At 53.5% G+C, this 26,564-nt stretch overlaps 8 protein-coding genes across 8 annotated transcripts; 3 read left to right on the top strand and 5 right to left on the bottom strand.

Annotated features, from left to right (window-relative positions):
• Positions 1-2,956: 2,956 nt before the first annotated feature.
• On the bottom strand, positions 2,957-5,504 carry DSM5745_03936 (Zn(II)2Cys6 transcription factor; the record flags this gene model as incomplete). Its single annotated transcript, XM_026745952.1, has 4 exons — positions 2,957-3,049; positions 3,102-4,478; positions 4,532-5,434; positions 5,487-5,504. The coding sequence occupies 4 exons, from the start codon at positions 5,502-5,504 to the stop codon at positions 2,957-2,959; spliced, it is 2,391 nt and encodes a 796-aa protein (XP_026604948.1).
• Positions 5,505-8,027: 2,523 nt separating this feature from the next.
• DSM5745_03935 (putative carboxylesterase) lies at positions 8,028-9,512 on the bottom strand (the record flags this gene model as incomplete). Its single annotated transcript, XM_026745951.1, has 5 exons — positions 8,028-8,304; positions 8,382-8,773; positions 8,819-8,968; positions 9,083-9,344; positions 9,391-9,512. 5 exons carry the CDS (start codon positions 9,510-9,512, stop codon positions 8,028-8,030), a joined length of 1,203 nt encoding a protein of 400 aa, XP_026604947.1.
• A 495-nt stretch (positions 9,513-10,007) lies between these two features.
• DSM5745_03934 (uncharacterized protein) lies at positions 10,008-11,003 on the top strand (the record flags this gene model as incomplete). The annotated part of the gene is made up of 3 exons (XM_026745950.1): positions 10,008-10,060; positions 10,157-10,378; positions 10,439-11,003. 3 exons carry the CDS (start codon positions 10,008-10,010, stop codon positions 11,001-11,003), a joined length of 840 nt encoding a protein of 279 aa, XP_026604946.1.
• Positions 11,004-12,800: 1,797 nt separating this feature from the next.
• DSM5745_03933 (uncharacterized protein) lies at positions 12,801-13,637 on the bottom strand (the record flags this gene model as incomplete). The annotated part of the gene is made up of 1 exon (XM_026745949.1): positions 12,801-13,637. The coding sequence occupies one exon, from the start codon at positions 13,635-13,637 to the stop codon at positions 12,801-12,803; it is 837 nt and encodes a 278-aa protein (XP_026604945.1).
• Positions 13,638-14,166: 529 nt separating this feature from the next.
• DSM5745_03932 (uncharacterized protein) lies at positions 14,167-15,987 on the top strand (the record flags this gene model as incomplete). The annotated part of the gene is made up of 2 exons (XM_026745948.1): positions 14,167-14,810; positions 14,877-15,987. 2 exons carry the CDS (start codon positions 14,167-14,169, stop codon positions 15,985-15,987), a joined length of 1,755 nt encoding a protein of 584 aa, XP_026604944.1.
• A 2,001-nt stretch (positions 15,988-17,988) lies between these two features.
• DSM5745_03931 (uncharacterized protein) lies at positions 17,989-18,351 on the bottom strand (the record flags this gene model as incomplete). The annotated part of the gene is made up of 1 exon (XM_026745947.1): positions 17,989-18,351. The coding sequence occupies one exon, from the start codon at positions 18,349-18,351 to the stop codon at positions 17,989-17,991; it is 363 nt and encodes a 120-aa protein (XP_026604943.1).
• Positions 18,352-19,414: 1,063 nt separating this feature from the next.
• On the top strand, positions 19,415-20,779 carry DSM5745_03930 (putative O-methyltransferase; the record flags this gene model as incomplete). The annotated part of the gene is made up of 4 exons (XM_026745946.1): positions 19,415-19,462; positions 19,513-19,654; positions 19,809-19,935; positions 19,996-20,779. The coding sequence occupies 4 exons, from the start codon at positions 19,415-19,417 to the stop codon at positions 20,777-20,779; spliced, it is 1,101 nt and encodes a 366-aa protein (XP_026604942.1).
• Positions 20,780-21,851: 1,072 nt separating this feature from the next.
• Positions 21,852-26,417, bottom strand: DSM5745_03929 (putative ABC transporter; the record flags this gene model as incomplete). Its single annotated transcript, XM_026745945.1, has 2 exons — positions 21,852-26,087; positions 26,133-26,417. 2 exons carry the CDS (start codon positions 26,415-26,417, stop codon positions 21,852-21,854), a joined length of 4,521 nt encoding a protein of 1,506 aa, XP_026604941.1.
• Positions 26,418-26,564: the final 147 nt, after the last annotated feature.

Genomic DNA, 26,564 nt, shown 5'->3' with positions numbered 1-26,564 from the left:
ATATATTATAAAACTAAATATATATATTTAAAAATAAGATATATTAATTTAAATATAGTATTAGTACTATATTTCATCTTAATATAATATTATAATAATATTTATAATTAATATAATATTAGGGCTATACTAGCACTATACTAAAAACACCCCCTCCGCCGGCACGGATCTGAGTATTCTAGGGATATCGAATTGAGATGTTCTTACGTTTCCGCGCGAAAAGGTGGCACAGATGGATAGGGAAAAGTGATACAATGGATGAGATGAATGGCAAACGCAAAGAACTCATATTCTTGAGATTAACTGCCTTCCTAGCGTGGCGGTTATTGATTGGATCGGAGGTTCAGTCCCTTGGAAGTTGAGCCCGCGCAACCCCACGAGCCTACGGTAGAGTAAATACGGACAAGCACTCCGGCGGTCCAACCTTGGAAACTGATAGGACTCCGGTTGCTCGTGCTGAAGAGCGTGCTGCCAATCTCCAAGCGCCTACTGCCGCCGAATCATCGGATTGCTATAGTATGCTACGAATATGTAAATCTATCCGGAGCATAGATATGAACCTACTGTCGTGCCAAATCCAGAACCAGGTCCATGAATATAGAGGTAAGGTAACTAGTGCTCATCACTGCTGCCCTTTCGCGCCCCTAAGCAAGCGTCGCCTGTTTTCAGTGTTTTTGCTCTGATGGACTCACATATCTCGCCGTACCCGGAGCACTCTCCAACTTAAGAGATTGAGTACGTTGCAATGATCTCTACGCGGTACAAACAGCTACCCATGGATCCATTGTCCTTATTATAAGGCTTTAGTCCTGCAGCGATCGAATTGGAAATGTTGCAAAATTAAAATGGTATTCGTAACTCAACCGGCTCTACCGAATAAAATAGCCACTTCCCTATTTAGCAGCTGTTTCAAATGGACAGTCTCGGGCTTGCTTTCGTTTCGTTTCAATTCCGATTATCGCTGACTCGCTCGTGCACGAAGTTGATGAGGGGGCTGAGGTAGGTATGTAGAGGTAGAGGATGTACTGGAGGAGAAAGACATGTTAATGATGTGTTTCTTTGCTTCGAGTCAGACTCCGATCCGGCATCGAGGTACGTACGGTCATAACATCGTCAAATCATCGCCATCGTCATTGTCGTCTAGCGGAAGCAGCTAAAGGCACCACAAGTGATCCGGAACGGAGCGCGTCGAACACCATGCCTGTCAGCGACGATGCCGCCGCCTGACGCAACCATAACAGTTAGCTTTGCCTTTGCGCTCTGGAACCACGGAAGCGTTCAGGAACGTCAAGGTCGAGCCCTGGGGTAAACACTCACCGGCATGCCGTCCACCCCAGTGCTTAGTCCACATAAGACCCATATTGCGATGTTTAGTGATTTATTCGAGGATGATGAGAGTCGTAGATGCGTTCTGCTGTGATATGATCAGAAGAGCAATAATTACGAGGTAAACGAAGTCCCTTAAATAGGTAGGCTGTGATGTGCTGGCCATGACGTAGCAGGATCACGTAGGCCAAGAATGGATTGATGATCGTTGCACAGCCACATGTGATACATCACTCTCAGTATGAGTGGTTGATTCACTCCGATGTCTGCAGGGTTTGTTTTGATCGTCAGAAAGGGTGTCGAGAGGCGATTGGTATTCGTACCTAGATCATGATGAGAGTTTGTTGGTGTTGGTTCGGAGGGGTGGGCCAGACCAGACCCTAGACAGCACATGTACAAAGTACCAGGAACGCAGAGAAAGCAAAAGCAATCATAAAGACATTTGCTTAGCAGTGGCCTGAAGCCACATTTTACCCAGAAAGCTCTCTTCTATCAGCAGCGTTTCTATTCACTTTCAGGAGTACCTACACTTTCAGTTGAATACCGTGCGGAGTGATCCTCTTTGCTGCCTTGACCATCAGGCATCAACAGATTGCTGGATTGGAATTGCAGCAAAGACAAAAGAAAATTCGGTTCAGCCAAGCTGTACAATGTACATCATAAGTAACTGAACTAGAAACTTGGATTATGACGACGGGATTATTGAGCAAAGGTATTTGGATGTTTTCCAACAGTTCTGATCGGTTGGTGTCGGATGACAAGACAGGAGAGAGCCACAGAGTGACGATACGGAGTACTCCAGGGCTGCTCATTGGTTTTGCTCTATGTATACAAAGATGAAAATCTGTTTATCAAGCAAGGCCGGCTGGCCCAATTGGCAAGGCGTCTGACTACGAATCAGGAGATTGCAGGTTCGAGCCCTGCGTCGGTCATTCTTTTTTATTTTTTCTCTCCTCACTTTACCGTACAGCAGTGGAGACAGTACGGGTTTTCCTTGTGGGCCTCTCGGTCTTGGGACACTAACCAATCTCCCGTTACAAGCCGTCTCCCTGAACTAGGGCTACATGATCATGATTGTATGGTATGGTTGTCGATTGCATTAGAATGGATTGAATGGCCGGAAACACTTTTACACTGTGAGATATCGGTTGACTTAAATAGTCTGTGCGTAATGAAACTCTTCCATATCAAAGCTGTGTGGGTACACGCTTCCATGGTGCAGGGGAGGACCGATGTTTAAACTTTCACGCTGGAGCATTTTCCTTTTGCCAAAATATATATTTTCGCGATATTTATAGAAGCCACGCAAATGGAACAAAATTAAACAGTGCCTGATGAGCGAGTAACCATGAGCCATTGATACTGCTATTTATGTCGTGGTCTTGTTAGCGCCATTACATTTACACCTAAGCAAACAAAATCATGCTAACTTACAACCTATTCAATCATCCATGCTAGTACGGCCATTAATACCCGGCTAATAGGAATAGGGAAAGGCAGAACTCCCGTTTGAACTAATAGTTCTAAATGATAATGACTAAACAATGAAAATATGCTCATTGTCTCAAGGTGGTGTTGTGATGTGGGTATTATTAATAGATGTGACAAACACACAAGCACGCTTGCACGGCTAAATAAGCCCAGCCCAGCCCTCCTCCAAGCCAACTGAGATATCGAGAGTCCCATCATTGAAAGCCGGCGGGAACATGGAGTCCCAGAGATCCTAGTCATATCATTAATCATGTGCGGACTAAGCAATTGAACGGACAGCATACCCAGTCGATCTCCAACTCCTGGACATCAATGTTGTATATATCATCGGGACCGGCCGGAGGGTATTGCGAAGTGGACTGACTTGAGTCTGTCGCTGGGGTAGTCCCATACAAGCCTTGTGGAGCCGAAACACCGGGCAAAGATGAGGTCGTCTCGGAGAATCTGTAGTGAGACTGGGTCCATGATGGGGTGCCGGATGAGGAGGACCACCCGTGTGGGGTGATATTGGCTGGGAGGATCTCTGGGAAGCTGCCATGAAAGGCTCCGTCACTCGGCTGGGATAGAATGCTGATCGGCTGCGACACTCCGGGTATGGCCTGGAAATGCGGCTGGCGAGGCTGCTCTGCCTCGGGAGCGGTGGGTTCGCCATAAGCTGAGTTGAGTGGCATTGAAGGATCGCGAGTCTCCCCTGGTCTCTCGGGCGCCATACCGACTGGCGCATTCACCACGTGGGACGGTGCCTTTGTCTGTTTTGTATCTTGGTACACGTCCATTTCATCAGCCAGCAGGCCTAGAAGATATCGAGCTTTGACATCACGATGGTGGATGACCTGGTCAATCGTCGGGTTAAGGACCGCCAATGGAGCAATGGCACTGGTGGATAACGGCTCCTCGTAGATGAAATCCAAGCACCGCCAGATACGAGATGCCTCACGTCGTCGTGGGAAACGCATTACTTCAATCATAAACAGAACAGCAATATGGTATTGGTGAAATGCGGGAGTGTACCAAGCCCACTGCTTGAATTCCGGAGCGGAGTCCAGCTCCATGGCAACCTCCAGATGCTCAGTCCCCTTGGCCAGAAGGATCTGACGTAGACGGTCGGGCATTCGATAGCTGACGCTGGCCAAGTATCGAGCCAGCTGCATCACGTATAGATGAGTGGTGTGTAGGGTAAGAACCAAACTGGTCATTCTCTGCATCGGACCTGGAGTGGCGTGATGAATGTATGGGCCGTATTTGACGTCCATCGCTATCCGGAACTCTTCGATCAAGGATATTGCTTTGGTGAGGGACATTTTGCGTTGGTCGACGCGATGAAGGTGCATCTGGTTCCGCCGAACCATCTCTCTACACTCGAAAAAGAGATTTGTGTATACCATATCGTTCCAGTAAACCGGAGCATCAGTGGAGATAACTAGAGGAAGCTGCGTGGTGTAGCCGTTTGGGTGGATGAACGGACGAGGAGCTTGGGCGAAGCTGGTACTTTGGTCGATGTGGCAGACTTGATACCAGATGAGTCTTCGAATCTGGCATTCGGCAGGACTGAAGCCAAACTCGACCGGGTCAATGTGCAGACCGAGGCACTCTGCCAATCTAACCAACATGCCGGCAACGACAGTGTGGACTCGAGACATCTGACCGAGACATAATGGGAGCTATACATCCATCAGCAAACGCCTGCTTTGAAGTGCCAAAGACGTCTAGTTACCAGATAAGCCACAAAGGCCTGCAACGTCTCCAACGAGCTGGTCCTGATCAGATGTGCCCTGCCGAGTGCGGCTTCCGTGCCAACTTTGAATTGTGCCAGCAGGTTCTGCTTCGAGTTTCCGGACATCCCAATTTCCACTGCATCGGCATCTGACATGCTCACTGCGGCTGAGAAGAGGACAGCACAGACGATTGCGATCAAGGATGGAGGCGGCGGCGAGCCTTGTTCAAGATACTCATACAGTGCCTCGTAACGCTCAAGAAAGGACGGACGATGGACAACTCGCGCTATTGGGTGAACGGCGCACCAGTACCTCTCCAATAATCGATCGGACAAGGTCCGCGACGGGAGATACTCGGTGAGCACCTTACTCGTGGTAGTATGGCCGAAGAGAAAAGCTTCCGAGGGCGTCAGCTGTGCCTGCAGAGACGCAACATCTCCTGCAGCAGGCTTGGAGGCACCTCCACGGCGTGGGCCGGACCCAGACCCCGGACCTTGAGCGGGAGACACTCGACGCACCTCATCGGCGAATCTCGGATGGTACAGGCCCCCGACCTTCTCCCCGAGCGACATCCGGCCGATTCGGATCCCCAGGTCGTCCATCCCATCGCTTGGCTTATTTTCATTGGCATATGCCACGCCTACCACGGCGAAGGGACTGGGTTCGAGGTAAACGTCGTCGCCGGAATCATCTTCCTTCCCATCGTCACTTGACGAAGCGCCACGCGCTTTGCTGCGTTTACGCGGTTGGCTAGCCTGTGCCTGAGCTGCCAGAAGCCCTGCATCCAATGCATCCTTCGCCTCCTTTAATTCGGTGATCTTGTGTTGCAGTCCTTCGTCCTTGCTGGCGGCCTTGACGTATTCGCAATGTCTGCCTGCCGTAGTGCAGTTGTCACACGGCTCCTGTCGTCATCAGCGACCTCCGTGGATGGATATTGCTTACACATCCACGTACTTTCCGGTCACATTTCATCTTCCGTCGCCGACACTCGAGACACGAAGTGATGACTCGATTTCGACGCCTAGCAGTCGATTGAGATCTGGAGGCATGATGCTCTGATTGATCGCGTCCCAGTCTGGGAGCCGCTGGACCGCTCGTGGCCATTTGGGAACAAACAACGCTGACAATGATATTATGCCGATGCCGCGGTACAAGTAGCAAACAAAGAAAGCTAGAATTGAGGCAGGAACTGCAGCAGTCAGGGAACGCAGAAACTACAGGACAAGATTCGAGGGAAGGGTTGACCCTGCCGCCACCGCCAGTGAGGGGGAAGGAGCTTAACCGGTTGGGCAAGCGCGATGCGCGAAGGATCGGGGCTCTGACAGTTCACCTCTGGGCAGGAACGCTGTCCTCGTCTAATTGGGCAGAGAGTTCGTTCTGTTCCCGTCACAATCCTGGACCTTGTCCGCTCACCATCTACAGGAAACCCAACCAGTCAACGAAGTTACTCAGCGCCACGAACGCTGCCTGGGGCTAGCACTCCGCTGTTGCGCTACGGTACGGAAGGGTCGGACACCAAAGCCGTTCGTTCAATCTATCCATTGTTATTCTACCTGAGCATACCTGGCTGGGTCTGTGGGAGGCTTGTTACGTGGTCTAACAGAGCCATGAAAATACTTAAATGGCAAAAAGATAGCTTTGTACGAGGTACCGATTGCTGTCTCACGCTCTTGAGGGTTATGCTGCCTTTACTCAAACCTGCTGTCTGGCAAAAGCGAAATACCTGCAAAGTTCACGTGTGATGGTACATTCCACAAGACAATAGGTGCACCATATACTCGACGCATCATCTTGCAGTCATTGAGCGCCGCTGTTGTCACTGTTGCTGTTGAATCTGATGTCTGACGGCATTTTACTTTCCCTTCTATGCTGAGACTGGGGCGGAGGTCAGAGCCCAGTGAGTCTCAAAACAAGACCATCACAAACAAAACAAAGCGCAAACGAGAGAGAAAAAGCCCCGAAGATACAAGCAGGCCCCTTGCCCCCGGGATCCCAGAGCCTCATTTTTCCCATGACCGGCACTGTAAGGCTGATTATCCCCCACGCACCCCCAACTCCATAGTCCTCTCGTGATCAAGCTTCGTCTGCTCCAGGACACCGCACCAAACCATCCCCATTCGGGTTCCACGTCTGGATAAAATTAACCCAGTATCCATTCATCTCATTCGCTGTGTCGTAGTTTTTGCTTGTGCGGGGGTACATATCAATCGCGTACAGATTATTCAGGGCATACGGAATCTCAGACGTATGAACGTATCATGCAAGTTGGAAGGGAGCATTGAACGCTTCAAAGAGAAAATCCAAACTCAGGTATCAGTTCAATATATGTCATGCAGGCCTGCCAATGCCTATGTAAGTAGCACGTGCAAAGGGGCTCAATGTATGTACCCATTATTAAACGGATACTTACCAACGAAGTGGATTTTATGATCATTTTTCGAGTAATCAATTCACAAGATAAGGTGGAGCTCGTTCGATGATTTCGATCAAAGTCAAGTCCAGTTACATACCCGCGGCTGGGCTATTGACCCATATGCACCTCGGGAGTCGGGTACGTATGGTAGTAAGGGTTAGGGTACCTTAGAATACCACAGCACCATACCCTACCTACAGCTACAGAGTCCAGTTCCAGAAAACCCAGGGCTCAAGCATAAGTACACCCTTGGCCGGGCTTTATCCCACCGAATCTACCCTACAGTCCTTCCTTCTCCCATACCTCCCCAGCACAAAAAGCGCCCACATCCACCATGCAGATGCCATCCAAAGCAACACGCGGGCACGGCTTCCTCCTCCCAAACGGCACACGCATCGTCCACGGCACCGGCGCTCCAACGCGCGACGCCTTCCCACCGGCCCTCAACATCCCCGGCCGCCTGCAAACCTTCAGCGCCGGGCACGCAACGGACCCCTCAACGCCATGCTTCCGCGGCCCCGCGGGGCTCCTCGCATTCGACACGCAGTTGTCAGCTTCCAAGTTGGTTCCTCTTTGGGTTCTCATTAGCCTGGATGTGTTGTTGATGGAGTGCTTGCAGCCTTGGGATGGTGCATGGAGTGAGGTATATGAACCCTGCTGGACAGCAACGACCAGGAAAAGGCCTCGATCTACATGATACCATTCTACTGTGGCTCGGTAGTTGTACATAGCAACTATAACTAGCATTTATAACCTCACTCGCTCTTTGTCTTCGGAACCCCCCCAGCCACAACATCACGAAACAGCCTCGCAAACCGAGTCCTCCGCTCCTGGCTGGTGAGGAACTTCTCCCAGCGCCGTTGGTCACCAGCATCCCTCCAGCTCTCCGTCCTCGTATGCGCCCCATCGAAAATCTGCCTTTCCCCACCAACCCCGTACGCAGGCCACGGCTCCTCACCATACACATGGCGCAGCACCATCTGCGAAAACGCGTCCGCAGTGCTCCGACACGATTCCGGCGCCCCAGGCCCCGCAACAGCCGGGTACCGGCACAGATACGTGTTGTCGAGGACGTGGTACGCCTACCCCTCGAGCTCACTGCCTTCCTCGACATCGGGCTGGTCAAAGCGGTACACATACACGGGCGGGTACGTCGTCGCCTCGGTGTCAATCCCGCGAGCCGCAAGGTTCCAAGGGACGGCGGAGAAGCACGCGTCCGCCAGAATGGCCACGAACGCCTGCACGGCCGCTGCATCGGACGGCGCATCCTCAACACCATACGCGGCCATCACATCGCCCGCAAACGCCGGGTCAGACGGCAGGGCCAAGGCCCAGCGTAGCGTGTGCACCACAGCGTCCCTGGTCCGCCAGAGCATCGGGACCGGAAGACGGCCATTTCATCGCGCATAATCCCGCAGACAACGCCCTGCACCCACGGCGCGAACGGCAGCGTCTCGCGCAGGGTGTCGAGCGGCGCACATGCGCGCGACCGCCCCAGCCCGACGGAGAATTGCGCATCCCACGCCGGAGACGTGACGGGGCTGTTCCACGCCATCAGGTCCTCCGTGGAGGCTGCGCGGAGCGCGGCGAGTTTCTGCGCGCCCGGTGCGGAGGCCGGCACGCCGGCGCGCGCGACGACCTCGTTGAATCTGGCTTGTGCTTCGTCGGGCGCGAGTATCGACCATGATGGGGTGGATTGCATGAGGCCTCGTTGGCAGAGGGGCTGGTTGGAGCGGAGATGGGCCTGGACGGACCAGGCGCCCGCGGATTCGCCGGCGATTGTGACGCGCGATGCGTCGTCGCCGAAGAGGTGGGTGTGCTTGTTTACCTGGGGCTGTTAGAGGCGGTGATGCATAACGACGGAGAGACGGACCCATTGCAGCGCCAGGCGCTGGTCGTGGAGTCCCTGGTTCGCCCAGCCGTCTTCGCCATGCGCTGCGGCTTCCTCGGCCAGCTCTGCGGATGAGCTGAAGCCGAGGAATCCCAGGCGGTAGTTGATGGAGACGAAGACAATCGGCTTCCCCTGGTCAACTGAGTGGCGGACGAGGAAATCCCCAGCTGCTCGAGGGCGATGTGTATTAGCAAACGGTTATTCAAAGAAGACGGCTCGGTGGACCACCAGCAGAAGGGTTATTACATAGTAGTCCGTATTCCCATTCTTAAACGCCCACCCCCCTCCATGGATCCAGACAAGGACGGGCACTGTCGCGGCAGCGCTCGAAGACACCACCGACTCGGGCGTGTAGACATTCAGCCGAAGACACTCGAACTCGTCCTGCGCCGGATTCGCCTCCGGTGCACCCGCAAACAGGTGCTGTCGAGTCCCGCGCGAGCCGTCAGATGGCTGGGGAGCAACGGGCCCATATGCCGTTGCGTCGACGACGCCATCAACAGCTGCACTATCGGGGGTCACAGGCTGGGCATGCCGGAAGCGGGCGGGGATACGCGCGAACTGCACGCCCAGGAAATGGGATACACCCAGCGCCGAGGTAGAAGCCTTTGATTTCGGTGGTTGCCCTGGCGCGGACGCTGATGGCGCCCGCTTTGACGCCGGCTTGGGGTGGCATGTTGGGCGCAACCTTGAGGGGAGTGATGAATACGACAAAGACAGGGTCAGTTGCTTGGTTTGGCCGGTGACTCGTCATACCACGTAGAGAAAAAGCTTAGTATCAACTCACGTGGGAGACAGTGGCAAAGCATTGAAAGCAGGCCGCAATGACTCCCCAAGTTCAGGCAAATAGCCGTGCTTGCCGAGCCCATGTAGCCGAACGCCTGGCAGAGAATTATCTTTCCAGGCTGAGGATATCCTTCCCCTGTATTACTATTTGGGTAGTCTTAACTCCCTCCGAGTAGGAGCTCTTGCCCGCGCCCATACCAATTAGCACTCCAGTATTTGTCAAGCCCTGGCAGACCCTCAGCCCTAAGCTTTATCAAGGTAGTCCCTGACCCACCAGAGCCCAAGCGTCTAACCTCGCTTGGACCCCGAGATTCCTCAAGTTTGCTTCAATCCTGCTACAGCTCTCGTCTCTGCATCAAACCCCTGCCAGGTGTCATCTTCAACAATGGACGAAGTAGGCGAAATGTCACTCCCAGAGCCGCCCATTTGGTTACGCACGTAAGTGCCGAATAAACCCTCAACAAGCGATCTCTATGCTAATTGGAACTGGACAGCATTCCCTTGATCCTCACGGTGGCCTCATACGTACCTCAGATCCTGCGGTTTCACCGGAAAAAAGACCACTAATGGCGTTTCCTCGCGGTATATTCTGTGGAACTTAATTCGCGCCACCGAGCCGGTCGCGATCTTTGTCTTCGGGCTATGCTCTATTACCAAAACCGAGGAGGGCGCTGTCTTTCTGCATTCCCCCCCAAGCGCAGGGGATTGGTTTACCCTGTGGCATTGCGTGGTTGTCGCATTTGTCTCGCTGGTTCTGTATGTTAAGTCTGGCCCGCACCCTCCGTTGAAAAGATCTAATGCTGCCCTTCGACTTAGATTCATGCAAGTCGTCATCTACAGCAAGACCTGGTGGACACGGATAAAGCTCGTCCTGAGCTACATCGCCTTCCTCCTCGTTTCCATCGTCCCTGTGGTCGTCGACGCCATCTGGCCACTGGCGATCGACAGCGACAACCACCTGGATCGCGAAGTCGTGTTGTCGGTCTTCTACGCGGTCCACTCGATGCTGATTTACCAGATTATTGCGGCCTTGTGTATCTTCGGTATTTCCCTGCAGGCCCGTCGTGTTCTCGCCGCCCCTGTCCCCAATGCGCTCAGTCTGCCGGGTCTGGCAGCGCAGGCAGTGGTTTATGCGCTTCTTACCGTGGCATGGGTATTTAGCCTCAGTCTTTCGATCCCGTCGACTTTCTACTTTTGGTTCATGGTCAATGGGTGGATTATACTGGATGCTTTGGTGTTTTCGCTTGGGCAAGCGCTGATTCTGGGATTGGCTTTGCGGCGTAGGTCTCGGGGGAAGGGCTCTGGTCATGTTTCGCCTGAGCTGGGCAGTGAGAGGGAGAGGGAGCCGCTGTTGGGGCATCGAGTAGATGACGAAGAATAACTCCTTCCCTACTATATCGGATTGGGCTATCTATGCCAAACCATATTTGGGCATCAAGTCCATGCTGCCAAACACTAACTGCCTCCCCCAACGCTGCTCTACTCCGCAACTGTGAACTCAATCAAATTACTCGCGGGAACCACCAGCTCCGGGCGTCCCCCATTACCCTCCCCATGAACCTTCACAACCATATCCAGATGATCCGTCCAACTGCCCCAATCCCACCAGTCCAGTGCGCACCCCTTAAATCCATACCTTAGCCTATCGCCAACTTTAAGGGAGCCCCTCCCGTCCGGAAACTCCGTGACCCGCCGTTTCAGCTCGCACGATTGCCAGGGGCTCAGCTCGCGGAAGCCCTCGGTCGGGAAGACATAGTGGACCTGTATTCGCTCCCGTCAAACCGGTAGAGATGGTATGTCCAGGCAGCGCTAATCTCGTGGCCTTTCCACGCGCCCTCGGTATCGGTATCGACCCCCGAATCAGAAATTCATAGTGGATGCAGTTCTATGATAGCTGACTGTTAAGGGCAGAAACTGGGGCAGGCCCTCTATTTACGCGTTTGTAGGCTTCTAGTCATCCGGGCAAAGACTGATCTGTTCTAGAAGGGTCTACTAACAGTTCCCTCTAACTGAGTCCTAGCAGGCTCTACTGGACTAGGTAGAAACGGAATGATGCCTAGCCTAAGGGCGAGTTATGACCAGGAGCCTGAGTATGGCCATTTTGTTTGCCACCCTCATGATATGTGCGACTGGCCCTAGAGACTTCTTGAGCAACCTAGGCTTCAAGCTACAGAGTGATGATGTGCTGCAAGGCTAGAGAGACAGTCAAGCTGATTGAGTGACATCTTGGGCTAGAACAACAAACAGCCCTCCAGGTACTCCGTACCGAGATTTCCTCCTGAGCAATGTTCATTCAAGCAGTTGTTCGGCAGGTCGATAAACTTAAAAACAAAAATGTGCGGTGGACACCACTCGATGCCGATCGATGCGTACTCCGGAGTACGCACCCACACCCGTCTGATATGCCTGCTTGAAGCCCTGCTTACGGTGCTGAGCCCAGTTTTTCAGGCCTCCCGCCTACGGTAGATAGGTAAGGCTGCTCAGCTGCCAAGAGACAGCTGGCTCATAACGCCGGTGCGGAGACCGACAACTTCGGGGTTAAGCGAAGCCCTGCAAGGACGTATTCCAGGTATATAGTGCTATGCATTCCCAACGATAGAATGAGGAACAACAGAGCCATTAAAAGACAAAAACTCCATCCAGATCAGATTATAAAATGCCCACCCAACGCCTCCTCACAGCCCAAAAGTTCATCTCCTTCTTCGCGGCCCTCGACAATGCACTGCTGGAACCCCTCCTGACAGAGAATTACCACCATGAATTCGCCCCGGCTTCGCTAAACGCCCCCGGACCATTCACCAAAGCCGCCTGGCTCGAGCACACCACGAAACTCAAAGCCGTGATGACGGGCTTCCCGGTATCCGCGAAGGAATATATCGAGAGTGAGAGCGGGAACCAGGTTGTTGTTTGGGCGAGCGGCAAGACGGAGTGGAGAGAGGAGGTGAGGGATGATGGTCTTGATAGGGAGGAGTGGGAGTATCAGGGGGAGTACGTGTTTATGCTCACGATGGATAAGAGTGGGGAGAAGGTTGTTAAGTGCGTTGAGTTTCTGGATAGTCTGGCCACGATGAAGTTGTTTGAGCTTGTCAGTAGGGCGAGGGCGAATCTGGAGAGGGAGGAAAGGTCGTGAGCTCAAGACTGAGCTCCCGCGTCGATGTAAAGTAACTCAATGGTCAAATCAAAAGATTGCACCATGATACTTCTCCCTGTCGACAGCAAGGTGTCCAACATGTCCGCTGCCGTTGAACTCCACAGTCCACACCGTACCGTCACTGGAAGGATCCCTAAGTCTGCTTGTAGCCTCCTTTGCATGCTCCAGGATATCTTGATACGGAACCATCCGGTCGGACTTTGAATAAACGTACGTCCTCTGAACCCCCGGACGAAGAAACAGCAGTCCCGGATCATTCAGATGTCGACGCGTCTTGGAGATGACATTCTCCGACAAGCCCAGTGCATCCAGTATCGCCACGACAGCAATAGCAAGGTAAATCAACACTGTCCCAGGTATCCTGACCAGGAAGTTCCGCGGAAGAGCAAGGATCATAGCATTCGCCGAAAGAATTGCGGACGGCGAACCGGGACAGCTATCGAGAACCAACGCGTTGATACGTAATTCAGTAGTCGGATAGTTCTTGCTATGTGCCTCAACCAGTTGTACTGCAGCATGACTCCCAGCATTAGAGAAGACGTGGAATCGAATGCCGGCATTTGATGTTGCGGTGAACGACCTGAGCACATCAACCGCCGGGTCAAGTGTCTTCAACTGCGACGCATCAGACGTCCAGACCATATCGCCGACGACGGGCTGGATGAGGAGGATATCTGCATTGGGGTATTCCTCCTGGTAGAGCTGGACGTATTTCAGGATGTGTCGCTGCGAGGCGAAGAGCCAGGCGCAGAGGACAAGTAACGTGCGGCTTTTCTCCGGCGAGGGCTGGGCGGGCCATAGGGAGACCTGGTTGTTCAGTCGCTTGAAGCATTCTGGATGCTCGGCAGAGATCTTTCCCGGCATTTGTAGCAGGTGAAGAGATTATGAGGTGAAATGCAAGATTTGCAGGACCGGAAGGGTGGAAGACCAAAAGGAGAGATGGCTGGGGGTTAGGAAGGTTGGGGACTCCCTGCATCTCAACAAAGAATTGCTGACCCTAGCACCACTCGAGTTTCTTACCTAATTACACAGGTACCTGACTTGGCATTTCATGAGGAGCATCGATTGGACAATGAGTCCCGGGGAACTGTGTGTATAAAGCCGCTTTGACACCTGGAATTGTCTCGACCATCCCTAATAACATAGACACAAAGATCCTTGAGCAGCCAACACTGATGCAAAAGGCGTGTCATATCAATAACCTCGAGGACAAGACCTTTGACGCCATTGTGCTATGCCCTGAAAGGAAGACAATGGCCCTTGGACGAAAGGACGATGTATAAATAACTAGACACAGTCCGCTCCGATGACTGCCAACCCAGATAGCATCGACTTGACTAACCAGCTATCAGGCTATTCCAAACATATCCAGCGTTAACCAGAACCAGCAACAATGGCTCCTTCATCTTCCACCTCATCTTCACCCTCACCCTCACCCGCCTCCACATTCCTCAACCACGACTGCGCAATCCTCATCCTCCAGAACCTCGACAACATCCACGACATCGCCGCCTGCCAGCGCGTAAACCGCGCCTGGCGCGACCGCACACGGGACTACATCGCAAACCACGGGCTCAAGAAGCACTTCCCCGACAGCCACGCTGCGTTCCTGGCGACGGTCGGGGAAAGCGGCGGCGAGCCATACCAGCGGTGGGAGGAGTTTGCCGAGAGCGCGTCGGAGACCGCGCTGTATGAACGGTGGGTTGGTGGGCGTCCAGTGAGTACCACCGAACTCGTGTGTCGACACTACGTGCGCGCGGGCAAGTTCATCGTTTGGCAGGCGGAGGATCACTCGGTTTACTGGCGGTGGGCGGGGTATCAGGACTCCAAGGGGACGCCGTACCCGGATAAGCAGATAAACCTAGGTAAGCTGTCCGTGCCGATGAAGCACATGGCTGTCTGCACGGAGGCCGAGACGCTGTTCCTGATTTTCGCCCGCGGGGCGGCAAGGGGTCTTGCGAAGCTGGCGAAGTGGATGCCCAGGAGCTCGAGGAGGAGGCAAGGCTATGAGCAGGCCTACGAGCAGCCAGAGCATATGTAAGTAGACTACTGTCCTCCTTCACTCCCTGCAACTGACGGCGAGTATGCTAATTCGTATGGCAGGCAATACATGGTTGATCTGCAGACCGGCGACGGCCTCTGGGCCCGGAGCGATGGAGTCTACCCCCGAGATCACCGGACAGATTACAACCGGCACTTCAAGTTCGGCTGGACGACGATGTACGAGGTGCTTGCGAATGGCGAAGAAGACCCGGCAGGCCAGAGCACGGTGGAGATGTTCGACATCCGCACCGGCGAGCCGCGCGGCACCCTTACCATCCCCACAGGCAACGACACCATCAACGTGGAGAACCTGCCGGAGCTGCGCATCGTGCGCCTAGGAGGCTCCGAGGTGCTCATGACCCTGCACACGGACGTCATCGGCTACCGCGGCGGCTACGACAGCGAGATCCGGTTCACCAGGACCAACGGCTCAGTAATGGGCTCCATTGGGCTGAACCTGGCAAACGACCCTCGGAAGCCATTGACACGGGCCAGGATCATGGTCCCCGAGCGCCGCCACGGACCGCTAGCCTTCGCGGTCCTCGCGTACTCCTTCGAGCCCGACACGCTGGGCCGCAAGATCCTCGCCATGCACACGTACACGATCGACGAGGCAGCGAACTTCCTGAGCGAGCTCGTGGAAGAGGTCGACCTCGACGCGCTGTACGCGGATTACAGCAGGATCGAGCTCGACCCGTTCCGCGGCTTCATGGTGGGCGTCCTGGACGAGGCGGGGGAGCCGGACAGGAACCGGGCTCGAGGGCGCGCCGCACACCCCGAGGTCGTGGTTATGCCGATCGTGCCGCGCTCAAATCCCCGCGTGCCGCGCGTTGAGTACTATGGGCTTGCAACGGGGACCGTGGTAGGTCGGAAGCCGTTATTCAGCCCGCGGCCGGCGAATGGACGGGGCTTGCTTGGACAGCAGATTCCTTCTGTGCCTGATCATGGCTGTAAGTATGAGCCTGATGGTGAGATGGTCATCCAGGGGACTAACCTTGCCATTGACATGCATCCGACATTCAAGTGTAAGCCACCTGAAGACTGCCCGGGTCACCTCTGTGCCGCTTGCGGCGACTGCAGAGCGGTGCGCTTTGTGGAGTTTGGGTTCCCGAGGCAGTACAATCGGCCTCCTGTTCAGGGGGATACGTTGCATCCGCAGGATCATAGCTAATCATTCTTAGACGGCTAGTGGCTGGGGATGAGAGATTTTCATAGTGTTCAGAGTTCTGGACAGCCATTCGTTTACAGTTAACAACTTTTATTTCATAGTTCAGTATTCTGTATTATCATTAATAAGTGCTCCTAATATCCCTTTTTACCATCATTGTCTCCACTTAAAGGGCCTCGCCTCATGGTGAGAGGAAAGCTCATTCTATAGCAGAAAGACCATCACAACCATAGGTCCAGGCTGCGGAAATCGAGGCGATACTAGTAATGACCCAACGCTATTAAACAGGCCGCCGTCAAGACCATATGCTGTCATTTCAGTCCCGAGTGCAATGGCCATGTGGACCTGAGATGCTCTGCCATTCTCCTAATAGATGGATACCTTGGCCTGTGAGCGTGAATCTGTTCTATATAGAGCATGGATGGCTTCAGCCTTGCTTCCTTTAGTCATGGTTGGCAACTCCAACTCCCAATGTTCATATATATGACGTCCCTTTCATTAGCAAACTACCTAATATGCCAGCGTCGAGCACTCAGATACCTATGGTAGGTTTCCCAAGACAAACGATCGAACTATAGGCAGATAACCAAGTCTCCTGGTATCCGGGATCACAACGCCATATCGTCTCAACACTGAGTGCACAGCTTGATGACTATTTTGTCATGTTTACATAGCTGGGTTTTGAAGAAGACTTAACACATCGAAGAGATATGGTTTGCTTTGAGGCTCAGGCTAGCCATACACCTGGTGAACGGGGAGGTTTGTTTTAGGGCTCTGTCGCGTCCTTGGGTTCCGGTCTACCTTTACAGATATTATGGTACTTTGTTGGGTTGGATGGTGTCCAGAAACTAGTGACAATGTCGCTCCTACAAGTAAGGTCTTTTCCCTCATTTATTTTGGGAGATCATGGATACCTAGGGCATCCTCCAAAATATATGTCAACATTAAAACATGCTTTCGGCTGCAGCCTGGTTACTACAAGACGGAGCATATCAGTCTTACACCGTCTGATCGGTCCACTTGCACTGATAGCGATTAGCTAACAGCTAGGATATCCATTCATTCCGTACAGAGAGTAAAAATCGCCCCTGAACTTGCTTGGAGCTCATTGTATACTCAGAGGCAGAATAAAAGCAGTCAGACCGCGCAGTTATGCATTTTATAACCCTTAAATATCCCGAATCATTTCACATTGCCAGCTCCGCAGCTCAACATACTCGTCCAGTAGGGCGATGGCCTGAGAGCTCAACGTAAACTGCAGATCACCGCAACCGGAGTCCCTATCGAACATAACAAGCGTCAGCTCGAACACGAAGAGCCGTAGCCCGTGCTGATAGATCAGACGTACGCGTAGAATTGGCATCGAAGTGCCTTCGTGTCTGCACCCGCAGTGATTTGCAGTTCATTTGCTCGGACTGGTCTGAAGAACATATTGGGTATTGCCATGAGCAAGGATCTCTTTGTGGGAAGCGCCGAACCGCCGCCTTGAGCTTGCGGGTGAGTGTTTGCGGATATAGGGCACGCACTGATTATCGATGGTAGACAGACAAAAGTCCGGGGCGGGGAAGAGCTTAACCCCATTGTGAGTATTGAATCTGATCTGGACAACATCGGGTGCAGAGTCAGAAGCTGTCTATAAAAGGAGGCCGTGCAGATGGACTTACTCTCCCAATGTACTCCGGCTGGCCGGAGGTCAGGGGCACGAGGAATGGGGCGATTAGAACAGAACAGACTGCAGAACAGACCTTCATTCTGAGCAACGGGTTCGCCAGGCGGGATAACTATCTTCTGCACTTGGCGCCGGTTGAGATGCTGGTGCGTTTGGACAGTTCCAGGCGTCTGTTTGAGTTTGAAGGCACCGTCACACTGCAAATGACATCACGATTCGACATCGGAAGTTTATTTCGTCCCGACACTTTCAAGCCCATTAGCCCTGGTGGAATATACGGAGGTAATGGTAAGAATAGGTTGATCATGGTGCTGGTGAGGCTGAAGGTATGGTATTCATCGACCAGTAGCAGATTCACCAGTCACCCCAAAAACAAGCGGCACCTCCTCGGGCATCATCCCCGGCGTCAGCGGCGCCCAGCAACCCCCCAGCGCCCTCCCAACCCTTCCTCTTGCGTCCTGACGGCACTCACCACGCAGCTGTCCCAGACTCACCCTTTGCTGTCTAAATAAAACCGCAAGGACAGCGACACACTCGGCCTGCACGAACTTCTTGCCCACATATGCGCTTTCCCCGTCGCTGAAGGGGATGTACAACCCGTGAAACGGCTTATGGATTGTTTTATATTCGAGTACGGAGCCAGAGAGGCCGTCTAGGCCGCCATTTCGTGTAAGGAAGCTCGCCTTGTTGCCGGGCATTGCTTTTTCTCGTTGATGGCCGGAGCTGTGCGCCGGTGATGGTAGGCCCATTCGCTGCCTTTGGTCTGCAGATGCGTTTATCGATATCTACTAAAGCCGATTCATAATGATGGATACTCGATCCTTAATGCTCTTAACAAACCCCCGCCTATCGCGGCACACCTGCGTCTCAACGCCCGCATCTCAAACATGAACATTAATCCTGCCAGGCGTGACAAAGAGATGCACACCACCGTATCTCCTCGCCATCCTCTCCTTGACAGCCCATCGATGCTGATACGAGCTGTCGAGGATATAGTCCGCCAGATCATGCCGCAGCAGTTCTCGTCAATGTACCACAACCACCGCAGTGGCAGGCGGCCACGTAGAACAGGTTCCGCTCTTGGACGGGAAAAAGGATATACGAAGGTCTGTCTCGCGAGCGAGCAATCGGCTGCGCAGGAGGAATGCGATGCAAGAGAGGGTGTAGAGCGCGAGAACAAGCAACCACAGCATGGTTGCGATTGAAACGATCACAGGGGACCCTGGCATTCTTGCCTGATGACTCCCTTTCTCTTGTTTCAGTTTGCTTTTGCTTCGATGTGCATTTTGGACGACACCGCTGCAGTCCAATCGGAGGTCTGGGATTCTATGAAGACAGCAGGGTACACCCCTACAGTCCGGGATCTGAGCTGAATTCATGCTGACTAGAAACCTCTGAGAGGGATATCCATGTGCAACGCCGGCCTCTTGGTATAGACTTCAGCTCGAGAGGAGCTGACCTATCAGCCTACTTCCAGCCTGCTTTGCCTTTATCGAATGTTGCCTGAACCACTCAGAGTTGATCGCCAGTTCGTCGACCAATCTGCACTCCAACCTTAAAGATGAGCCGAAGAAATCCGCCGAGCGTAACACTGCTCGAGTGGTCCTGGATTTAGTATCGGTGCCAATCCCACGACCGTCAATTCCGGCTCGTGGTACTGGACGCCCGAAGTCTATAAAGAGGACCCTTCCAAATATCTCGTCAGTTTCTCTCTCTCTTTCCCTCCTTGTTTTTATGCCACGCCCTCCGCTTAATCAAAACATGGCTTCCGTTGCGCCTGGACCCGCTGTCACCAAGATCTTTACCAGTGTATGTCTATCTCCCCCGCCCTTGGTGCTCACTGTGCTAACACGCTCTAGGCACCTCTCCTCGGTTTCGTGCCGGTCGCCGCTGAATTCAAGCTCTTCGACATCTTGGTCACATACGGGCAGCCAGCTACTGTCGACCAAGTTATAGATGCCTACAAGGGCAGTTATGGAGATGGAAAGGCGCTCGTTCCGGGTATGCCGTCCATTAATAAGAGTTGCGATTGTTTCATATGGATCTGACCTTGTCTTGTCGCGTCAGGAGCACCGCTTATCCGTATGCCCTACCCACCCCCCCCCCCGGCCTACTGACCGATATACCCAACACCATGGTTCTAACTAGCGAATAGACGACACATTACACGCAATGGCCGGCCTGGGGCTCGTCGAATCGCCGGCGGAAAACACATTCAGCGCCAATGCGCTTACCCAACATCTAGTCGCGCACCCGTCAGCGCTGCACGGGGGTATTCACTTGTAAGGCCCCGTCCACGACTGCTTCCAAGTTGTTCAACCTTCGATGGTAACCATACCCAGCGCCACCGAAATGCTGCTCGCATCCGCATTCCTCCTCCCCAAACTCCGCGCCACAAACTTCGCATACCCCTTCCGCGAGCGCGAGACGCCCTTCCAATTCGCCCACAGCCAAATGGGCAACGAGCGCTTCGCAAAGAGCCACATGTACAGCGTCATGGCCGAGTGCGGGCGAATGGCCAGCTTCAACACCTTCATGACGGGCAAGTTCTTCGCCGTCGAGGACAACGCCGCCCGCCTGCAAAACCTAGGCTACGATATCCGCGCCGTCCTCCAAAACCCGGACATCCCAGCCACCGCAATCAAAATGGTCGATGTCGGCGGCGGGCGCGGCGAACTCCTCCTGCACCTCCGCGACGCCCTGTCTGATCTGAACCTGACGGAACAAGACCTCGTCGTGCAGGAATTCAACCCGGACCTTGGACTCACCCCCGGCGTGACCGTCATGCAGTGGGACTACAAGGCCGAGGCCGAGGCCGAAGAGCAACCGATCAAGGGCGCGGTGATCTACCACCTCGCGCACGTCCTGCACAACCTCCCCGACGCCGACGCGATCCGGTTGCTAGCGAAGCTCCGCGCCGCAATGGCGCCGTATTCGCGCGTCCTGGTGCATGAGTTCAAGCGGAGTACGCACATGGCGTTTCTGCACGCGGCGATGATTGTTGCGATGGGGGGGCGGGAGCGGAGTGCAGAGGAGTTTGCGCTGCTGGCGAGGGAGGCCGGGCTGCGGGTTGCCTTCCAGGCGTTCCCGGAGCGCGGGGATGGGGTTGTGGAGTTGAGAGTGTGAGACTGGCACGCTTTTCTGGGGGGCTCTGAGGAATCAATTTGTAAGGACATTTTTAGCTAGATACCTAGGTAGTTTGCGGAGTGCTAGAATCGAATGTTTGATGCCGGTATGAGCGGCGTTGCCTTTGTCTCTACGGTACCCGCGACCCCACAGCCAAAAAACAAAAAGTGATTCCGACACGGGGAATCGAACCCCGAGCTGCCCTGTGAAAGAGGGCGATGTTAACCATTACACCATATCGGATGGTTGTTGAAATACACCCTCACAGAGCGGTAAATAGAGTAAAAGTAAACATTAATCAGTGAAGTCAACTAAGTTGTCGCATGACTCTGTCCCCTTTCGCGGCCGGGGGGTTGAGCATTTGGCAATGGAGGCAGGGCTGAGGGGTAGCTATCAGGCGGTTGTGGGGCTAGGGATGCGGCTTTAACGTCGAGATTGTGTGCGCGAGATGCGAGTTGACGGAGCAATCTGATTGTGTGATGGGGAATACCGATATATATACGTGGGTATAGTCATCGCTCTGGCTCCCCTACAGCCGTAACACACGAACCCGGACTCCTCCAGCCACCCCAGCGATGGACCTCTCCAGCCTTTCCCAGACAGCCTCCGAGTATCGTCACTTGTTAGGTCCATAGGAATAAATGTCCTTTACATCCAGACGCCCGGCACCTACCCTACTGAACAACGTCCGGTTATTCGGGCGGCTGGAGAGACGGGGATGAATGGAGCGTCAAACTATGGTAGTATCCTGTTAGCGTTTATACCGCGAGACACCAACAACTAAGTGGCAATATAGGTAGGCCTCTGCTTATATTGTAATACTTTTGTAACGTTTCAGGTCCAACTCAGCGACCATTGCATGGGAACAAGCTGTTGTTTCGTGCCTTAGGTACACTCGGCTTGGTTGGGATGAACTGGGAATAACAGGAGTACTTCTAATCAAGATAGATATACGCAGTGAGCAAAGCACTTTTATCTATCAAAATACCCTTTACGAGAAATCATAGTCTATAACAGAATAGCAGAAAGGAGAACATACGCAAGAAAGTAGGAGAAAAATCTACAGGGAGGTTTACTTACCGTCCCCAAAAAACACCCCCTCCACCACCCCCCGCTCACCAGACCCCATCACCATCCCCCGAAACACCCCATCCACAATTCCCATTAAATCCCTCGGAGCACCCATCTCCACAACCTCACCCCTCTCAAGTACAACCACGCAATCAAAGTCCGCAATTGTACTCAGCCGGTGCGCAATGACAATCAAGGTACACCCCCACGCCGAAACTTCCTCCCGTAGCGCGCGCTGGATCCGCTGGTCGGACTCCATGTCGATGCTTGCGGTTGCTTCGTCCATTATCAGAGTCTTTGGGCGGGATACGAGTGCGCGCGCGAGGCAGAGGAGTTGGCGTTGGCCTTGGGAGAGGTTTTTGCCGCTGCTTGCTATGGGGGTTGTTAAGGAGAGAGTGGATGGAGTGGTGTCAGTGTCAGTGTCCTCGATTAGGAATGGCTGAGCAGGAGAAGACAGCCCGACTTTCTCCAGCGCGACGAGCAGCTCGCGGTCGTCATGTTGATTAAATGGATCAAGGACCTGCCGTACACTTCCCGCAAACACAACCGGGTCTTGCGAGATGAGGCCCACGCGCTCACGCAGATCACGTAGTCTGATACCCGCAATATCAACGCCATCAATGTGAATGCTTCCCGTTCTGACATCCAGACATCGGAGCAGCGTCATCGCGAAACTCGACTTGCCGGCACCCGTCCGTCCAACAACACCCACGCGCTGACCAGCAGGGATAACGAAGTTCAGATTTTTAAGGACAGGAGGGAGGTCCGGTGAATACGCAACAGTCAGGTCCGTAACCTCAACCTCACCCCTATTCGGCCAGCCAGCCGGGACATCGGTGCCAGATTGCGGCTCCTGCTCTAGTTGTGTGTACTCGACGATGCGCTCCGCGGCGTTCGAGTCGATTTCGAGCGAGGCATATTGCGACAACAGCCAGGTGATGTTGGACGACATGTCGAGTGCAAAGCTAAGGGCGAAGCCGGCGAGAGGGGCATCGAGGGTGCGGATGCTGACGAAGGTCATTGTTACGGCGGCGACGAATACAGCTCCAACCGCGCTGAGCCAAATCGCCCGCCATGAAGCGAAGAGCTTTCTGTGCCAGAGGGCCTGGCAGTAGGTGTCAATGAGATCGTACATCCGCTTTAGGTACGCCTGCTCGCGTCCGAAAGCTCGGATCGTAGGGAGGCCTGTTAGGAGCGAGCCGACTAGGTCGAAGATTGGCGACTTTGCTATGCTTTGTAGTCGCTTCGCTTCGCGTGCTCCAGTCACGTAGATGTACCCAATAATCCAGGAAGCGCCCAGAGAAAGAATACCTAGACCGACAATAAGAGGAGAGGTGACAGTGGCGGCGACAATCACAGCTAGGACCGTCGTCACATCGTGGAGCAGGTATGCGAGGTCAAGCGCGATATCCGAGTCTAGGGTACCAAAGTCGGATGTGAATCTGTTCAGGATCTGACCGACAGGCGTTGTATCCAGAAAACGCATTGGCGCGTGAAGGATTGTCGTGGTAAACTGTTCGAACATGGTCTTGGATGCCTTGAGCGAGCTATGGAGGATAATGCCGATGCGGATTACCTCCAGAATCCAGGCGCCAAGCGAAATACCAATGTAGATGGAGCCGTAGAAGATTAGCCGCGTATCAAGGATAGGTGACGATACTGCGATCGGGGACAAGTCAATCATGTCGCCGGATTGTGCAAACAGTGTGTCACCTTTATCTCTGTCTGTCTCGTACGATCTTGTCCAGATGGACACCCAGTAAGGGATCGCGAGATTGAGCAGAAGCAAGATAATCAGGAAGGCTGCTGTTACTAGCCAAGGACTATAGCCCCCAGATGCGTCGATGTATGCATTGTACACCTTGGCCTTGATGACACCAGTCTCGCGCTTCTCTTCCTCATAGAACTTCTTGGTCGCTGAAACTGAAACTGATTCTCGGCGGATTGGCTTAATTGGATCTGGTGAGCCCGCTCTGCTCGGTGCCTGAGAACTATCTGTAGTCTCGGGGGCGACTTCTTCAGAGGTATCTTGGTGTCGTGCGTGAACAACGCGTCCGTTGTCCAATTTGACAACATATGCAGCGCTCTGCAGACATAGCCTCACATGATGCGTGGCCAACACCCTGGTTCTCCCTTCAGCCAAGCTCCCTGTCAATGCATTCTCGTATAAATGTTGACCAACATGAGCATCAACAGCGCTAAAGATGTCATCAAGCACGAGAATGCTTGCTCGGCTGTAGAGGGCCCGCGCCAATGCCAGCCGCCACTTCTGACCACCACTGAGGTTGATTCCGTTGGCGCCAATATCGGTTTTATCGCCATCTGGGAAGATATTCAGATCGGGTCGGAGCGCACAAGCGTGTAGCACTTCCTCGTATCGAGCAGGATTGAACTGAAGGCCGAACAAGATTGAGTCACGAATCGTCGCGTTTTCGATCCATGGGTCTTGAGAGACGTACGCGACCGACCCTCTAACAAGCCAGTCGTCTGTAGAAGAAGGGCCAGCATCGGCTTTAGGAAGAGGAACGACGACATTGCCCTTGACGACGTCCGCTTCGCCAATAAGTGCTTGAAGGAGTAGTGACTTGCCAGCGCCGCTGCGGCCGGAAATAATACTCAGCGCTTGGGACGGAAAACTGAGATTGAGTTCCTTGAGTAGGAATGTCTCCGCGCCTTCGACCTCGTCTTTTGTATTCTCGCGATTGGACGGCCACGCAATGGTCGCGTTGTCGAAGGTCATTCCATTTCCGTCTCCATAATCAGCCACCCTCCCATCGGCATGATCCTCCAAGCCCAAGAATCTTGCAATCCGCCCTAGACTAACCTTCGCATCCAGAAGCTCAGTCACAACCTCAGGAAGGATACAAATCGTGTTCCGCAGTGTATCAAAAAGCGACAGCGCTGTAAAGGCAGTAGACGGAGATATACTCCCGTTCAGGTAAACATAAGCTGCAATAGAGAAGCAGCTCATGAAAATTGGAACAAGCGTGTACATCCCATTGAGGACGATGTTCATCCAAAAGACGGCCTTTTGTTCGCGCAGTTCTTTCCCTCGCAGCTTCTGGATCTTGTTGAACCATTCTGCCTCGAGGGCGCTGAACTTGATCTGCCGGATCCCGTGGATCATTTCCGTCAGCGAGGCGGATTTCTCGTCGCGGCGCTCCATCAGGGCTTGTTCTTTCTCGCTGTAGCGCTTTGTTATGCTGTAGTAAAAGGGTACCAGGAGGACCGGGATAATGCAGCCAGCCGCTGTCGCCTTCCAGCCCATCAGATACACCAGGAACGCGGATGTGAGGATGGAGTCGACTACGCAGTCGAGCAGGAGATGGCTGTAGGCGATGAAACCAGACACTTTCTCGACGTCAACGCCAAGGAGATTCAAGATGGAATGTTTTGATTGCGGAGGTTTCTCGTCGCCGTCATCTTCTTCGTCCTCGCTATCGTCGCTGCTGTTATCGCGTGCTGGAACTGCCACGTCCTTCAGGCCCAACGATTTCTTCGATACGACAGCAATGAGCTGCTGGTTGATAGGGAGTGAGATCTTCAAGTCAGCGATAAAATCTCGGAGAGCGATCAGCCACGAGTTTGCAATCATGGCCGAGCCCAGGCCCAGAGCAGTCAACCACAGTTGAAGTTGATTGTCCGCGCCGGCATCGCGGTCCTCGAATAGTCGCAGTATGGTGAGCAACAGTATGTTCGGCAAAAAGCCCACCACGGCAGCGGTAAGCTGGATAGTCACCTGTAATACAGCAGGCCGCCAGTAAAGCTTCATCCACTTGCGCCACCGGACAGACGTTGGGTCGGCGGAGAGGAACCTGTCGGTGAGAGTCTGTGCGCGGGCCTCTTCAGGAACGAGCGGGAGATCTTCCGGATCCAGCTTTCCTTTTTTCATCGCGAGCGACATTGTTCGGTATGCCCAGAAGAAGGTGTATCGGTTGAGGAAGGAAACGGAGTCTTGGGCGTCAATGGGGCGGCCGTCGCGGTAGATTGTTGGCCCTCGTGGCAGGGATAGGTTGACGAGGAACAAAATCACCGCCACCAAGAGCTGGACAATTGTCGCGGCATGATGGGCACCAGGTGTAGGTAGATGCTCTCCATTGTAAAGCGCCAGAGCATACGGCAAAGAAACGGATATCGCCGTTACGAGAGTCGCTAAGGCAGTATACCATCCCAGGTTATACCTGTCCATGGGATTTCGACTGCGCAAGATGACAAGATTTTGGAAAAGAATAACCACCTGTGATGTTAGCATCTTGTGAGTACTCGAAGATGCTTATCTTACCCATGATATGCATTGAAGGACCTGGGGTATCGTGATTGTTCTGCTCATCAACGAACATAAGGCGGTGGTAACCGCTACAACGCCAACCGCAACAAGACAGACGCGCTGCGCCAGCGACCGTGGATATTTTCCAGTGGTAATAACATCGTCGCTGTCTGTATCGGTCAATGTGTACGACTTGTCGCATCGAAAGCGGGTAATGAGAGTGTGGCCGTGGGGAATTGACAGCAAGACCGCGACCGCGCAGGAAGCCGCTGAGGCCCCAAGGCTGAGAGGAGAGGACATTGTCAATCAGCTGCTTGGCATGAGGAATTGCTCTCTACAGCAACATATAGTACCCATTAACAAATCCTTCAGTAGTATGAATGACTCCGCCGTTGAAGATTCTTTAGATGAGTCTTGATGACTCTTCCACGATCGGCAGGCTCCGAC

This window comes from Aspergillus mulundensis, assembly GCF_003369625.1.
Source record: "Aspergillus mulundensis strain DSM 5745 chromosome Unknown scaffold_3, whole genome shotgun sequence".
Lineage (NCBI taxonomy): Eukaryota > Fungi > Ascomycota > Eurotiomycetes > Eurotiales > Aspergillaceae > Aspergillus > Aspergillus mulundensis.
Note: the sequence above shows the minus strand (reverse complement) of the source record. Positions and strands in the feature narration are given on the sequence as shown.